Source organism: Patiria miniata, unplaced genomic scaffold (genome assembly GCF_015706575.1).
Source record: "Patiria miniata isolate m_02_andy unplaced genomic scaffold, ASM1570657v1 HiC_scaffold_21, whole genome shotgun sequence".
Taxonomy (NCBI): Eukaryota; Metazoa; Echinodermata; class Asteroidea; order Valvatida; family Asterinidae; genus Patiria; species Patiria miniata.
The window spans coordinates 7,690,681-7,705,444 of record NW_024037060.1 but is presented as its reverse complement, the minus strand read 5'-3'; the positions used below and the strand labels follow the sequence as shown (position 1 = coordinate 7,705,444).

The window sequence follows — 14,764 nt, the reverse complement described above, 5'->3', positions numbered from 1 at the left end:
AACAGTAATCTATATTATAAAAGAAAGACAAATACTGAAATGTAAGCTTTCATACCTCATTAACCTCATTCAGCAATTTTAAGAAATTGTCAATACCAAGTGATCAATCAATTTTCGGAAGTATTACTGTTTGATACGTTCCTACACTTCAGAATTTTCTTCTAATTTATCTATAATTTTTTTTCACAGAATGTTCTAATCGTTTCTGTGCCAGGAATCCAAGATTCATTTTCAAAAAAACTTCAAAAGACACCTGATAAAATCTGCACTTCATTAGACAATTTACTTTTACTTAGTACCATATTCTTTTGAATGAATGTGTCTTTTGAATAATTTATTTATTTAATATAATCGATTTTTTTAAAATGATTATCGCATTTGAGCATACTTCAATGAAATGTGCACTTTAGTATTTCCATTATTAATTATACATTATCTATTATTAATTTGATTCAGGGTAGATTAGACTGATACTGAAAGAAAAGTTACACCTGATCGACAAAATAATTCTTACTTTTCGGCTTCTCGCACATGTAGTGGTTCCTCGTAGAGCAGTAGGTGCCAAACCACTTGCCCTGAGAATCCAGATGCATCACGACGCAGTTCTGAAACATGTTCACCGGTGTCTCACTTCCCCAGTTGACATACGAAGCAGGAGTGTCATCTATCCATTCCCAGCCACCTGTTATTATCCAATCACGAGATGAAGAAAATATCTATCAAATCTTGCAGAGCACGATGAAAACCAAACCCACTAAAATCAACTCGGGTCTCCACACCTACGATAGAGCACAGGTCATCATACGCAACAAACATATTTTACACAGTAGCAATCTCAGACTTGTTTGCAGTTTGTAAGAAGTTTGCATTCAGGGAAAACAATCAAAGCAAAATGCTGTCAACATTACGTTCTCTGTCATTTCTTTAACAGAGTGAGGTGTAATACTCAAAATTAAAATCGCGAGTTCAAAAGCACAATTGCTGCCACAGAAATACACACCAAAATAAGTCCTATCGAGGAGTCAGTTGTAACCGCGTGCCTAAAGAGGGTCCAAAGCCGTACGGACCTACGTTTTACTTATGCCATGGTCTACTATGCATATAAACTGCCTCTAATTTTGAAAGATCTTCATGAACATTGTTATCCACAGCTACGACTATCCAGTGTAGTGTGCAAAAAGCAAAAGCCGAAGCCTTAGCCATAAAACGCCTGATTCAAGCAAAGCCTTTATTTTGTTTGTTTACCAACCATTTGTATTGCGATGCAAGCCAAGTATAAATTCCGAGACACCATTCTTCTCCGCGGCCAGCTGACGTACAAACTGGTTCTCCGCCTGACTGCCGATCGTCACCAGGTCCCCGCCGCGGTTGAACTCGCAGTCGTAGCGCGCTTCGGCAAAGGATTTCTTGGTCAGCCAATTCGAAGGAACCAAGTAGCAACTGGAGCCGAAGTCCGTCCAACCAGAGGGGCAGTAGCCCGCGGCTGATGTTGGGTGGGGAGTCGGGGGTGTAGCTGGAGTTTAGGAGAAAAGAGGAACATTAGCTCAACACCAAATGAGACTGGTTTTATCATCTTATTGTATTCTGATCATCTGTCATTAATGTCGTAACTGAAGTTGTAACTTTCTGTAGACGGTTCAATGGATATCACCTTTTGTTTTACTTTTTTATATCATTGATATTGTCGCCATTTCTGTCCAATTCTGATATTGTTTTTGTGGTGCTGATTCGGTTTTGATTTAGGCCTATGCTGTTGTTTTGATGATATTTTAAATTATAAGCATCTTGTTTTTAGTTACGGCTCATGGTTATACAGAAATGATGCTTTGCTGTTTGTCAGGCCAATTTGTTTGTGTGTTTGTAGGGTTGCTCGTTCTGGTTTTTTTGGTGGGTCGGTAGTGTTGGACTGACCTGTATTATACTTGCAGACAGTGTATCGTGGGACGAGACAGCTGACTGTAGCCCACTCCCCGTCTTCATACAGGATTAGGTTCTCAGCCATGACGGTACAATCACCCAGATTAGTCGGGGAGTTGAACCCCCAGTTGGTGTAGTGGAGTGGCCATCCATCCTCCCAAGTTAGTGCGTCTGTAGTCTGCAGCGTGAAAACACAAGTCATTCGTAATAATGTGTAACTCAATAAAGCTACAACAAATAATATCCTACCAACCGCTCCACCCAAATGTGGCCTGTCCAGGTTATAGACCAATCCAAGTTGCCTACTTTTTCTGTTTATTTGGGTCGCTTTCAAGGGTGGCATTGGTGGCCAGTGCGTAAAGCGCTCGCCTCTCACCACTGTGGCCCTGGTTCGTCCCCGGCTAGGACCATGTGAGTAGAGTTGTGCGTTGGTTCTCTCCTGCGCCACAAGGGTTTTTTTTTCCAGGCCCTCCGGTTTTCCTCCCTTCTCAAAAATCAAACACTTTCGATCTCTGGCTGTGCTCCGTGAACATGGGTCGTATGGTTGGCTGCCTAAGGCGCTTTTACATGCCTGCTGCTCGACCACGTTGTAGCCACGTCCTCCGTAATTCAGCATCTCAGTTGCGAGTAAGGTGATTATCCTCCCAAGTTAGGGGATGCTCCAAAGTTCGCTCTGGTATTTCGCACAATACACTTGTCTCTAACTGTATTATTCAGAGCTTCATAAAATGCACATGATATGATGGAAGTTAAGGCATGAAAACGTCCAAGTAATGGCTACCAGAACCGCTACATAAATTTAAAAATCGAATTTTATACAGTCCACGTAAAAGAGTGGTTTATCTAAATTGTACTTTAGCTAGGCCTATTCCATTTAATTTCAAATCTCTGAATTTGAATTCTCTTCTAAAAAATTTTTTTTCAGGTCTCTTTAATTATTTTTGTTTGATGCTGATGCGAATTTCCGGAATCATCTTACCGAGTCTCTGTGCAGCCCTAGCCACGCACTCTTATCTGCATATTCATTGAGCAGCGTTTGTATCAGTGCCTGCTCGTAGCCACTCAACACGGAGGCTACTGTAGCCCCATCAGCAGCACAATAAACCTGAGCGTCAGAGAAAGAGCGCTTGGTAGAAGTATCCAGCTTGAAACAGGACTGGCCGTACTGAATGTAGCCGGGCTTGCTGGGACAGGGTGGGGGTGTGAAGGGGGACTCTGGAATCGTTGGATCTGGAAACAAACATAATACGGTTTGGTATTTTCTATAGCAACGTTTCAATTTCTTTAATAAAACTCCTAACCATACCAAACCTTAATCCAACCCAACTCAACCCAATACCAAATCAAACATGACACAACAAAACCAAGCAAATAAAACACAACCGAAACAATCTCGGCTATATCAAATTCCTTTAAAGTTATCAATGCAAATCAAACAATGAAAATAAAACCACACGAACCTCAAGCCCATCCAATCCCTCCATACTTTCAAACATATATAATCAAATAAAACAAATGAATGAATGTCTATACACACCCGGTTTCATGAGGCAAACGTAGCTGTTCCGTGTTGTGCATTCGCCATCGTTCCATTTGCCTGTTTCTTCCGCTTCGTTCATCAGCCGGACACAGTCTGTGTCATTCCCCGTCTGATTGACCACAGAAAAAAATGAAAACCATTTAAAAGAGTATACGGCGGCAGTCAATCACTAACTGATCTACAACTCTTTAGTATGCAAGAAGCTTGTTTAATAGCCAGCTGAAAAAAACATTTTTCCATCTCAGCAATCTGGAATATTGTCCAAAGTTAATACACATTGTATTTCACACTATTCAGGTGTCGGCCGTCTCTAATTGTAAGCAAGGCAAGTCCTGTAATTATTTATCATGACTTAAGAAGAGTAGAAATAACGTCTTTAGGCAAACTATAGGTTAAACTAATTTTGACAAGCCTTGTCATCTTATTGACCCGAAATATTTATGAATGCCAACAGTTTCCGAAAGCGAAGCAAGCTCCGCGTGAATCATGACAAAACATAGGCACCTGGACATCTTCCCTTTCAAGAGTGAACAATAGATCAAACTGATTCAAGGAATATCATCTAATAAGCCCATCTTCCAATAAAATACCAAACACAGTCATGAGTATATCATACGGCTTTTTGTGAGTCCTCACATTGAAAAAATCCGGCTGGTTATATCCCCAGTTCTCGTAGTCGAATGAGGTTCCATCAGTCCAAAGGAATCTCCCACTGATTAGAGACGACAGACCGATCCACACGTCGTATTCGGTGGATATCAAAAATGCTGCCAGTAGCGCTGTTAAAGAATAAGATTACGAAATTGGGAGACACAATGATCAACACAATAAATCCACCACTTTTTAAATCAGGGGCTTTTCAGAAAGTTTGATATTTTGAAAGATTTAAAGTCAAAGAGAGTGCCCAACAAAATCATATGATAGGCACGAAATCCTCAATTCGCGTTGTAGATGACAACGAATAAAAATTAAAACCTTTGTTATACCTCTGTCTTGACCACTATATTTTAATTGGCCTAGAACAATCACGTGTTAAGTTTATAAAAAGTCATGGCACACTCCCTGTGGGATATCACGTACGTGATATCCCACATGGAGTGTGCAATGACTTTGTACGTATGGTACGTACGGTGTGAAAAGCTTGTATCGTTGGTACCCACGCTAGTTTCACCATAATTTCACACATGAATGGGAGCAGCGGACTAGCAGACGATCAGCTGTTTCGAGCACGCGCCATGCATGTGAGTTGCCGTTCAATTAACATGAATGTTGTGTTTACTGCTGTTTGTTTTCGTGATTTTTACATCAAAATCCAAAGAATCAAAGACAGAGGTATAACAAAACAATTGTTGACTTGTGTCAACAATTGTTAAATATTACATCAGTGCAGTATACCTGTAAGACAAGTGAACTATTGTAAGAAATTGAAACTGCCTATAATTTAAAAGTACCTGAAGCTGATTATAATATCCTTATGAACTCACTTTGGACGTTATCGTCGTGAATGGAAGCCAGGTTGGCTCCCGGTGTCTTCTGGCATTCCGTCCTGGCATCGAGCCATGTCTTCCGCGTATCTAACGTCGTACCGCCAATCATGTAACACCGATGGTTGTACTCCCACCAGCCCGTTGGGCAGCCACCGGTGGGTACCTCCGTGGGCGTGTGAGTGGCGACCGGCGGGTCGTCCACGTTGCGCTTGCAGATGAACTGGCGCTCAACGCCACAATTGGAGTCGCTCCAACGGCCTGGAAATACTTATCGTGGCAGGAAAACAAATTTTCTCATATTTGTTTCTGTTGTTGATTTCAACTTTTTTCTAAGTCAACATTGAACAGATTACTAAACAACGGTTTTCCAAACATTAATCTAAACTTCGGATGGCACTGGTTTTATATGATTGTCCATTAATTAAAGCTCATCATCTGAAAACAAAAATGGAGCTTCCCTAATCAGAAAATGCACTAAAACAATTGAACAAAACATTACTGTGATGGGCTCTGCAAACTGTGTTGGAAAGATTTCACTTGCCTGGGTGGAATCTGGTTTTTTTAGAATTATCTGACTTTTCAGGGTGAGTAACAAAAAATAGGAAAAATTTGGGGGCCTACGAAAAATTTTAGTGCCATAAAACATATAGGCCTACCCATCCACACACACAAGCGCAGAGAAAAGTTTTTACAAAATTTTTAGGGTCTCCCTCAGAATTTTCGAGTTCACCATCTGACGCTGTACGGCATGTATGCATAGGCCCTACGTATAAAATGTACGTCTAAAGTTGTGAAGCACGGTGCCAACCATGGGCGTCGATCGGTGGGGAACGGGGGGACGATTTTCGTCCCTGAATAAAGTGTAGCCTACATTTGATTCAGTTGATTTAATGACTTTTTATTCGAAAAAGACGTTTTAAATTATGGTCCTGTGCTAAAACTTTGGCTTTTGAAATTGCTTCAGATCGCACCACAGGGCGCCTAGAATCCAATTTTTCAGGGGCCCTTAAGCGGGCCCCGAACCCCACGCCGTTTAGGCTTCGCACTCGCATAATTAGTACTGATCAAGATACACATGTATGTACCACCCCCACTTTTGAGAAGCGTTTCGAATGTCCACGGCTGGGTTTTGGTCATCCCCCCCCCCCCAAACTCGCCGGCACAGCTTTACGCCACTAGCCGTCATTGCACTCGCGAGTTCACGATTCTAATCATGCCACCGGCTGACGTTAATGTGACATTGTATTATAACGGCTTCATTCCCTAGACTTAGCGTAAGTACAAGAAAAGATGAATTTTCCCAAGCTAGCTAAGGGAGCTGAATTAGAATCAGACAAACAAAATTCCCTCCAAAATATTTGTAAACGGGTCAGTAGTTTGATATAAATATAATGAGGTAAGGGAAACTTGCTAGAATTTCACTCAATCAGCGCGATATGTCATTGCCGGCCGAAAGTAGCGCGATGCGAAACAATTGATGAGACAGAATAAGGACGAGCTCGGTATTAGGTTAATTGCTCGTAGTGACTCTGAATAGTCAACTGCTCGGTACATAAGAATGATAAGAAAAGAGTTACGTAACATCATTCATGTGTATATATCGCGATGCTGATGCATCTTTCGTGCAGCTATGAAACACAAAGTAGCTGTCCCACTGCGGAAATAAGGATTATGTTTTAAACGCAAAGAAAAGCACCTACTGAAACAGCCTAGTTGTTACGCTGTCTGACAGTGGACCCAGGGTTAGGAGTTCGAATCCGCTTTGCGTCATTTTTTGGTTTTCGATGCCCGCGCTTCTGTCATTTAACATTATTAATTTCCCGTCGTCATATACCAACAGCAGTAAGCTCGGTCGGTCGGTATGCTGACTCACAAGTTGGGACTGTCTGCGAAGTCCAGGTTGGTATCTGCGTATAGGTACGGGGTTCTTTTGCTGACTCGGCAGCAAGGCTTAGGGTGCCACCTCGTTTCCTCCCTTTATGGTGCCTGACTTTCGAGTTACACGGATGGACAGGGAAGGAGGTGTGGTGGGCCGGGTACCGAGTCCCAGAAGAGTTCTATATTGGAAGTCGGTAAGGGGCTCATTGAGTTAGGGTCATAAGTCCGACTCCTGAAGACTTGGCCATCGCCACATAACTTTTTGTTTAATTTTCTTTCTTTTCTATCGGAAGACAATAATTGCAAGAATGATTAATTTGTTATATTGTACTGTAGGCCCTAATCGTTCGAAATTAATTTTTAAAATTGCTCGAAAATACAAAATTCAATCCAGCTATAATATTTTTATTTCATTGTCGCAAAACTGCATGTACATGCTCAGTACCCTTGCGCATACCTTGTTCAGGCCTGTTCCCTAATCCCAGACTGCAGGGGGGGGGGTCTTTAAATCCTATATCCTGGAATTTTTTATATGCGAGCGCGAAGCCCTGAAGGTGTGGGGTCTGGGGACGCGTAAGAGCCCCGGGAAATGTTTGGATTGCAGATGCTCTGTGGCGCAAATATCAAAGTTGTAGCTTGACTCTCTATCGAAATATGCCCTCGTCATTTTGAGTCGTCACTAATAAGAATCAGCTCAATTCGTAACTGCCTGCGAGCGACGGAGCACGTGCTTGTGTTTTGCACAGCTGTAGCTGTCAACGCCGGTATATGAAGCGACTTCGCGCGGCAGCTTGTGCCGACATAACATAATGTACGGTAATCATATGCCACGGGTTGCAGAACCTGATTTTAGCTATGCGGAGTTTTGAGCAGCGGTGTTTAGGCCTATTATTTACATTCTCCACTTTGTTCTTATTCCCTCTTCCTTTCCCCTTCCTCCTCCATTGTTCGGAACACTGGTGTCTAGGGCCTAGAAACACTTAATCCGGGCCTGGATACGATATGGCTTCATTTTGCTAAATATCACGTACAATGTGATGCCGTTGACAAACTTCAAAACTGTGTTTGTGTTCAAAATTCAACAACTGGGAAAGTACATAAGTGATTTGAATGATTTTTTTACTAAAAGCTTATTAATTGAGCGTTTACATACTAAATCTGAAAAGTGCCACATGCATTACTCCTTTAAATACAAAAAATAGGGGCGCCATTTGGGTTTCCTTTTTTTTGACTCGCCCAATATATTCATTCACAAAGCAGAATGTGTGATACAAAATGTTTCTCTTACAAGTTATTCACGTGAACCACATTCAAATGAACTTACATGCAAGAAACTTGTTCATTTCTACGCATTGCTCTTCACCGTTCCTGTCATCCGGTTGGCCAGTGCGCCAATTTTCATAATCCAAAAATGTGCCATCAGACCACCTTGAATGGTTCAATAGAGAGAAAACCAAATTGGCAACAGGTATTTTCTGGAACCATTCATAAACTGTTCTTTACACCTGGGAGTATTGCAACGAGAAAGGGTTTTTCCAAATTCCTACATAACACAACTTTCAACTGGACCAATTTTACCGTGCCTTGAATCAGATGTAAAGAAATGTGTACCTACAATCCTGGCCAAATGTCGCTGGGCCTCCAACCCCCCGGCCCCCGTTCAATGTTGTATCTCATTGCGCTGTGTGTGCTCCATCAGCTGGAGAGAACAACATTGACCGGGGAAGCGGGGAGTGGGTGACCGTGGCAGGCTCAGGAAGTGTCCCAACCATTTTGGCCGGGATTGTAGGTCTATACATCCAATTGTCCCTCTTTTGTTTGTACTTAAGCTTTTTAAGAAGACCTCCCATATGTTTTGTACACGAATCCAAATTGGGGACCTCTCGTGAATTGGGGACCCTATTGTCCTCTAATGTTCAACGTCCCCTACTGAATGCAGAAACAAAGTCACTCGTGCATGTACAGCTATATATCTGCTGTGTTTATTCCAAAGTGAAACTTGTTACATGCCAACATGCCAAGTTCAAAAATTGGGACTGGCTTGTTGTGATATTGTGATAAAACAAGCTCGAAATGACCTCGGAAGCTGTGGGCCAACAAATTTGTGTTCATGCATGCGTGACGTGATTGTGCCATGTAATTTCTGGAAGACGTTTCGTTTTCAGTACAAACATCAGGTTTTTCCCGTTTTTGACCTTAGCGACCCAATTTTCCAGGCATGAATGCATAAATTGGGAACGGGCAGTGGAGACCTATTAAAGTGAACCACAGAGGGTCCGGGCCGAGGGAACAGTAGATTTATACCCGGGCATGAGGGAAAAGGTGATTTATAGCCATGCAAGGCTGTTGCTGACGTTTGTTACCAAATAACTAACTAACCAACCAACTAACTGACGGAGAGACATGAGTACTTGTTGAGTTGCTGTCTGCAGCTAAAATTACAGTGGGTGAGGTGGGGTGGGTGGGTGGGTGTGGGGTGGGGTGGGGTGGTTGGTGTTGGGGAGGGGGGGGAGTGGGGGGTGCAGTCCAATCGCCATACTCACTCATAGTGCCCTACGTGGGATCCATTCTCTCTCAGCCCGATCCAGTAATATGAAGCAAACGTGTCACTCTGTGAAAACAATGAAGTTACTAATGAAATCAAATTAACCAGTAGAATTTGAATTAATTCAAAATTGACAGAGTACAAACTTCTGAGCATCTAAAGTCTAAAGTAAACTATATAGCACTTGCACTACATTGTATTACATTGTGTTTATTCACTGAAGAGTCAATCAAACCATAGAGTGCTCGGCCAGGCGGTTTCGAGCACTACAGTGGGTAATAGGCAGGGCGGTTTCGTGTGCTAAAGTGACTTTAAGACCAACTTTAAACATGGGGTTTGCCTCAATCATGACTTTGTTCACTAAACTGATATTTTCATTCAAAGTGCATGCTTCAAAGAAATACAAAAACAATGTGTAAGTCTCCATTGCAAAATGTGGAAAGAGAAGAAAGTTATGCTGCTTTTTCATAATTATGAGCATATTCGGCACATTTTCTGTCCATTGTGTAGTTTGATCTATAGTTAACAAGTGGGCCAAGAAAAAAAAATATGGACTTAAAATGTCATCGGGCCAATATTGAGTCATTCTGTACTTTGTTTGGACTTGATTTCTCTGGTTTTGGGGGTTTTACTACTTGATGCACTCACATATCTGACGAGAAATCTGCGTTCATCGTTGTCATGGATGGACACAAGATGGCTGTTCTTGGACTTGCACCAAGCCTCGGCATAATGCCAGTCCAAGACGCCATCTTCCTCGGACGATGAACTGAAGTAGTAGCAGTAGGGGTATCGGTGAATCCATGTAGGGTCATCAGCACACGGTTCACCTGCCATTTAAAAACACAATTCGGTTTAAACAAGTCAGCATCCCTAACTGTGTATCTGTTGTAAATGTACCCCCCAAAAAAAAAAAAAAAAAAATTCCACCAAAATACCAAAAAAATATATATTCGATATGAACCTTCTTCAGTTTTAAAACTCTGAGCCTCTTGTTTATGCTGAATATGTCTTTGTTCCTCGTCGTTATTTGTAACATAGATTTCAGTTTTGACATACCTGGAGATAATGAGGGATCAACAGTTGTTCTTAATTCGACACCTACGGAGAAAATAATATAGTCATAAGAAGGATATCAATTTAATAATGAAGAGCCATTATTATCAATCACCCACAAATTATATCAAAATATAAATGAAAATAAGCCACACACAAAAAAAGTTTTAAATGAGGCATGCATACGGAACTATATACAACAAAGATGTAGTTAGGTCAATCACAAATCTAACATCGAATCAAACGTCGAAACACGTAGTCTTTGAGACTACAGATGCGCAAGGCTTATCTTTCAGAAGCCCAAATACACCCAAAAGCTCTCCTCTGCTCAAACAATTACATTGGCTCCCAGTCGCCCAAAGCATTCAGTTCCGCACATTGGTTCACACTCACTGAAACACTCTGCACCAGATAATCTCTCCTCTCTGCTCACAATCCAGAACAGTTCTTACTCCCTTCGCTGGAGAGTCTCTAGTCATCCACAAGTCACGTTAATGGGCCGGTGACGTGACAGGGCCTTTTCCATTGCCGCCCCCGGTTATGGACTAGCATACCCATCCCCATCATAATTTTGGCAGTACTTTGTCCTTCAAAGAGGCTCTCAAAACCCACATTTTCCTCAAATCGTAGCTGGCTGTCCTTTTTTCTTGTTTTCTTTCCCTGTTTTGATTATTTGTAAAAGCGCTCTATAAATCCAGTTAGTTTTATTATTATTAAGTGATAGGGAGTGAAGAATGACAAAGGAATGTCATTGTCAACGTCCACTTGTAGAGTCTGCCACTTGACTTCAGACTGGACAACTTGCCATTGGCTTGTGGTTAAGGATTGACTACAACGCTCATCATAAAATGCCAAGTTATACTCCATAGGAATTTTCATATTGAAGTACGTCCCCCTTAATTTGGAAACCAGTCTTACACATTATGTGCAAATGTAAAATTGTGGATAAGGATTCTCATTTGAAAAGGCGAGTAAGGAGACCAGTGTTGAGAGTGGAAATACCAGTGTTCATGTATGACGTTATGACAGAGGACAGACACATTCAAGGGAGAACAAAAAATATCCTTTCAGTCCTCGAGCGTTGGGTCTTTTGTTGAGAACGGTCTTTAATCATACGGTTATGTGCTTAGTCTATGGAAGAGTGTTATATTGCAGGGACAAACTTTGGAAACGCAAAGCATTGTCCTCGGGCGTATAGAAACTCACGACTGTGTGCGTACCTTTGGGTATTTTACAGATGTAATTCAGCGGTTGTTCACAGCGTGCATCAAACCATCCTGTAGTATTTGAGAGGTAAGTCTGCACGCATTCCTCCCGTCTGCCATTATCGTCCGGTTGTCCGGTATGCCAGTTGGTGTATTGTACTACCGAGCCATCGCTCCATTCATAACCTGGGAAACACGGAAAGAATGACGTAAAAATACGGACAAAAAAATCGTAAAAAGTTTGAAGTAGATAATTTAAACAGACAGTCTATCGTTTAAAGAAGCTTTGTTTTGACACAGACAACCATTCACAGAATGGTATATCGGTTTCCCTGACTATTTTTAAAAAAAATTCAATCAGATTCACCAACTCTATTAAACATTCAATTTCGTTTGTGAAAAATATCACATGCTTTTAACAGAACCAATTTAGTCATTTACTGTACAGTTCAAAGTTTGGTCACCCTTTGTAGTCACCGGGTCGAGAATATTCGTCATTACAGATCAAATCCGCCTGAGCTGTTGCCGATGGGCAGCATTCAGAGATCAAATTCGTCTTTTATGAATCAGACGAATTTGATTTCTGAATAACACGATTCGGCGTGGACGAGACGAAATCGAATACACCAGGTCGAAAACGTACGTGCTCATTGTTTGAATTTGTTTGGACTAAATTTGAAATTGTCTGACCAAAGACGAAAATTGAATGTTAGAATCGATGAATTCGAACGAAAAATGTTTTAAAATAGCCGGGAAAACCTACATTACCAATCAGGCCTAACTCCGTTCCTCTGGTTTTATCCAATTTAAGGACTCACAAAAACTAAAACAATACCGTATACAGCTGAAATTTTGCTGATTTAAAGTTTAAATGCAAACACGGCCGTCTCTTTATTTAATTTTTTTCAGTGGAAGTCTTTTTTTCTAATTTATTTGTTTTTAAATCCATACCGCCTTCATTTCGCCGGTCGTTCAGTGCAATCCAAAAACCTTGAGCTGAAGTTGGTGCACTAAAAAATCAAGGTAAGAAAACAACAACATACAAATTGAAAATATTCACTCATGACTCATTCAGTTGGAAGTGTTACATTGGACTCGTTGAACAAGCACCCCCTCCCTTTTGTTTTGTTCGCCAGCTCCCATAAGGCCAAAAAAAAAAGTCTCCGGTTTCTGGTATGGAACTTGTCCAAAAAGTGGTGCGGCGACGCGGCTTTTTTTTTTTTTTTTTTACCCGACTTTTTTGCTTCAAATGTCGGCTGATGACTGCAAATGGTGCCCGACTAAACTTAGTGCAAATATATGGGAGTCCAGAGAGGCTAAATAAGCTTATTCTCGATCATAACCCCATCTAAAAACACGTTGAAATTGCGCAGCAGCAGGATTCCAGTCAAACCAGTGAGTGTGGCGGTTTTGAGACATCATCTTTCATTGATAAAAAAAACTTTTTTCATTTTGCCGACGCGCATGGCTACGGCGACGCGCGCGCATACCAGAAACCGGAGACCTTTTTTTTGGGGGGGGGCCTAAGGTTTGCACCAACAACAAAAACATTCTCCCTAGGATTAGTGCCCAGGTCCTCGGCCCATTGCAATCACTCATCACATTGTCCAAAGCCCTTTTGAATAACCAACCAACACAAGTGTATAAACACCTATCTTTTTAAGAAAACCTCCTATATGTTGTGCATAAGATTGTCAATCGTGGACCTTTGGGAATTGTGGACCCTATTGTTCTCTATTGTTCAACGTCCCCTATTGAATGCAAACACAAACCCAATGTATTTCCCCCTAACCCACCTGCCATGAGTGGTCACGAATGTAATTTACTGTTCATTCATGGAGTCCATAGAAGGAGTAATTTTTTAAATAATATTCTAAACACTGACAAGATTTTATGAATTGGAATCTCATGGTATTGGACTCACAATGAATTCACGATGTGTTGTTCCTCGTTCGGGTGATGGAAGCTGGCTAGACTGGCTCCTATGTTCTCGCACTCTGAGTGAGCCATCAACCAGGTGGCGCCCTCTTGGGGTGAGCTGAATTCAAAGGGCTTGACAACGAAGATGGTACAAATTATTATTCTCCTGTTTGTTATACATTTTTTAGTCAATCAGCGACTGAGTCTGAAGAATTAAAGGTATATTTGCTCTTCGCGTATTTTGTGTATTTCCATTTATACCATGCACCACTCAATTTGCAAACAAAAATAATTTTCAATTTTAACTTGTTGATTCGACAAGATTAAAAAAAGACAACTGGACTTAAACAAAGGCTGGATCCAGAACACAATTATTCGAGGGATTTTTTCCCCTGGAAAATTGGTCAACAATTGTCCGCCCAAACTTACTTTGAAAAGTAAGGGGGCAGATGTGTTAGCAGTAGCAAATGTTATATGGTGACGTCACAAGCGAGCTGTCCCCCCTAAAAAGTACTCGTAAGAAGGGGAATTTGTACCCTATTAGGTAATATAGTGTGCATGATTTTATCAGGATGTAGGTTTTTATCAGCGCTCCCCATTGAAAATATGGTACGAGCCCCCCCCCCCCCCCCCCCCCCCCCCCCAACTATTGATTTTCGGAGGCCTAAGTGTCCGGAGGGAAAAAAGGGGTTTACATTTCAGTCCACGCCTCACTGCGAACATTTCTAGATCCACCCCTGCAAGCCCCCCGCCCCCCCCCCAATTTTGTTTTTTTTATATATATATATAGGCTCTAGAACCACGTCTTCATTGACCCACCTTGAAGCAGTTTGCCCCGTACCCAATCCAGCCCGCGCTGCAGTCAGTGTCGGTGGGCTGGGTCGGAGGGTTTGCGGTTGGCGGCGTACTTGTTGGCCAGCCTGCCCGGGCTTTCTCACAGATGTAACGGTAGGAATTACTGCACAATCGGTCGGTCCAGTAGCCGGCATTGGGACCCGAGTTGATTGTCACACAATGCCCACTTCTATCATCTGTTAAAAAAACGGGAAAACATTCAGAGAAATGATAAATATAGAGATAACAGTTTGGTCGTTTTACAGTGAGATTCCAGGGAGTTTGAAGTTTGATTTGAGAAATTGGTAAGGATGACAAAATAGATCTTAAAAGAACTAATAAGGAAAGATAATAATCCACACAAACAAACAGACCTTTTGGG

At 41.7% G+C, this 14,764-nt stretch overlaps 1 protein-coding gene across 1 annotated transcript in view; it reads right to left on the bottom strand.

The window, feature by feature from the left end:
- Positions 1-14,764, bottom strand: part of LOC119729509 (macrophage mannose receptor 1-like) — a 39,582-nt gene that overhangs the window by 11,441 nt on the left and 13,377 nt on the right. Inside the window, exons 12-26 of the mRNA XM_038202099.1 lie at positions 14,368-14,579; positions 13,553-13,680; positions 12,580-12,638; positions 11,644-11,814; positions 10,427-10,468; positions 10,016-10,197; positions 9,366-9,433; positions 8,147-8,250; positions 4,942-5,211; positions 4,094-4,236; positions 3,455-3,566; positions 2,897-3,147; positions 1,912-2,095; positions 1,250-1,513; positions 492-682 (exon numbers count right to left, since the gene is read on the bottom strand). Coding sequence (XP_038058027.1) covers positions 492-682; positions 1,250-1,513; positions 1,912-2,095; positions 2,897-3,147; positions 3,455-3,566; positions 4,094-4,236; positions 4,942-5,211; positions 8,147-8,250; positions 9,366-9,433; positions 10,016-10,197; positions 10,427-10,468; positions 11,644-11,814; positions 12,580-12,638; positions 13,553-13,680; positions 14,368-14,579 — 2,381 coding nt within the window. The remainder of the gene's footprint in view (positions 1-491; positions 683-1,249; positions 1,514-1,911; positions 2,096-2,896; positions 3,148-3,454; positions 3,567-4,093; positions 4,237-4,941; positions 5,212-8,146; positions 8,251-9,365; positions 9,434-10,015; positions 10,198-10,426; positions 10,469-11,643; positions 11,815-12,579; positions 12,639-13,552; positions 13,681-14,367; positions 14,580-14,764) is intronic.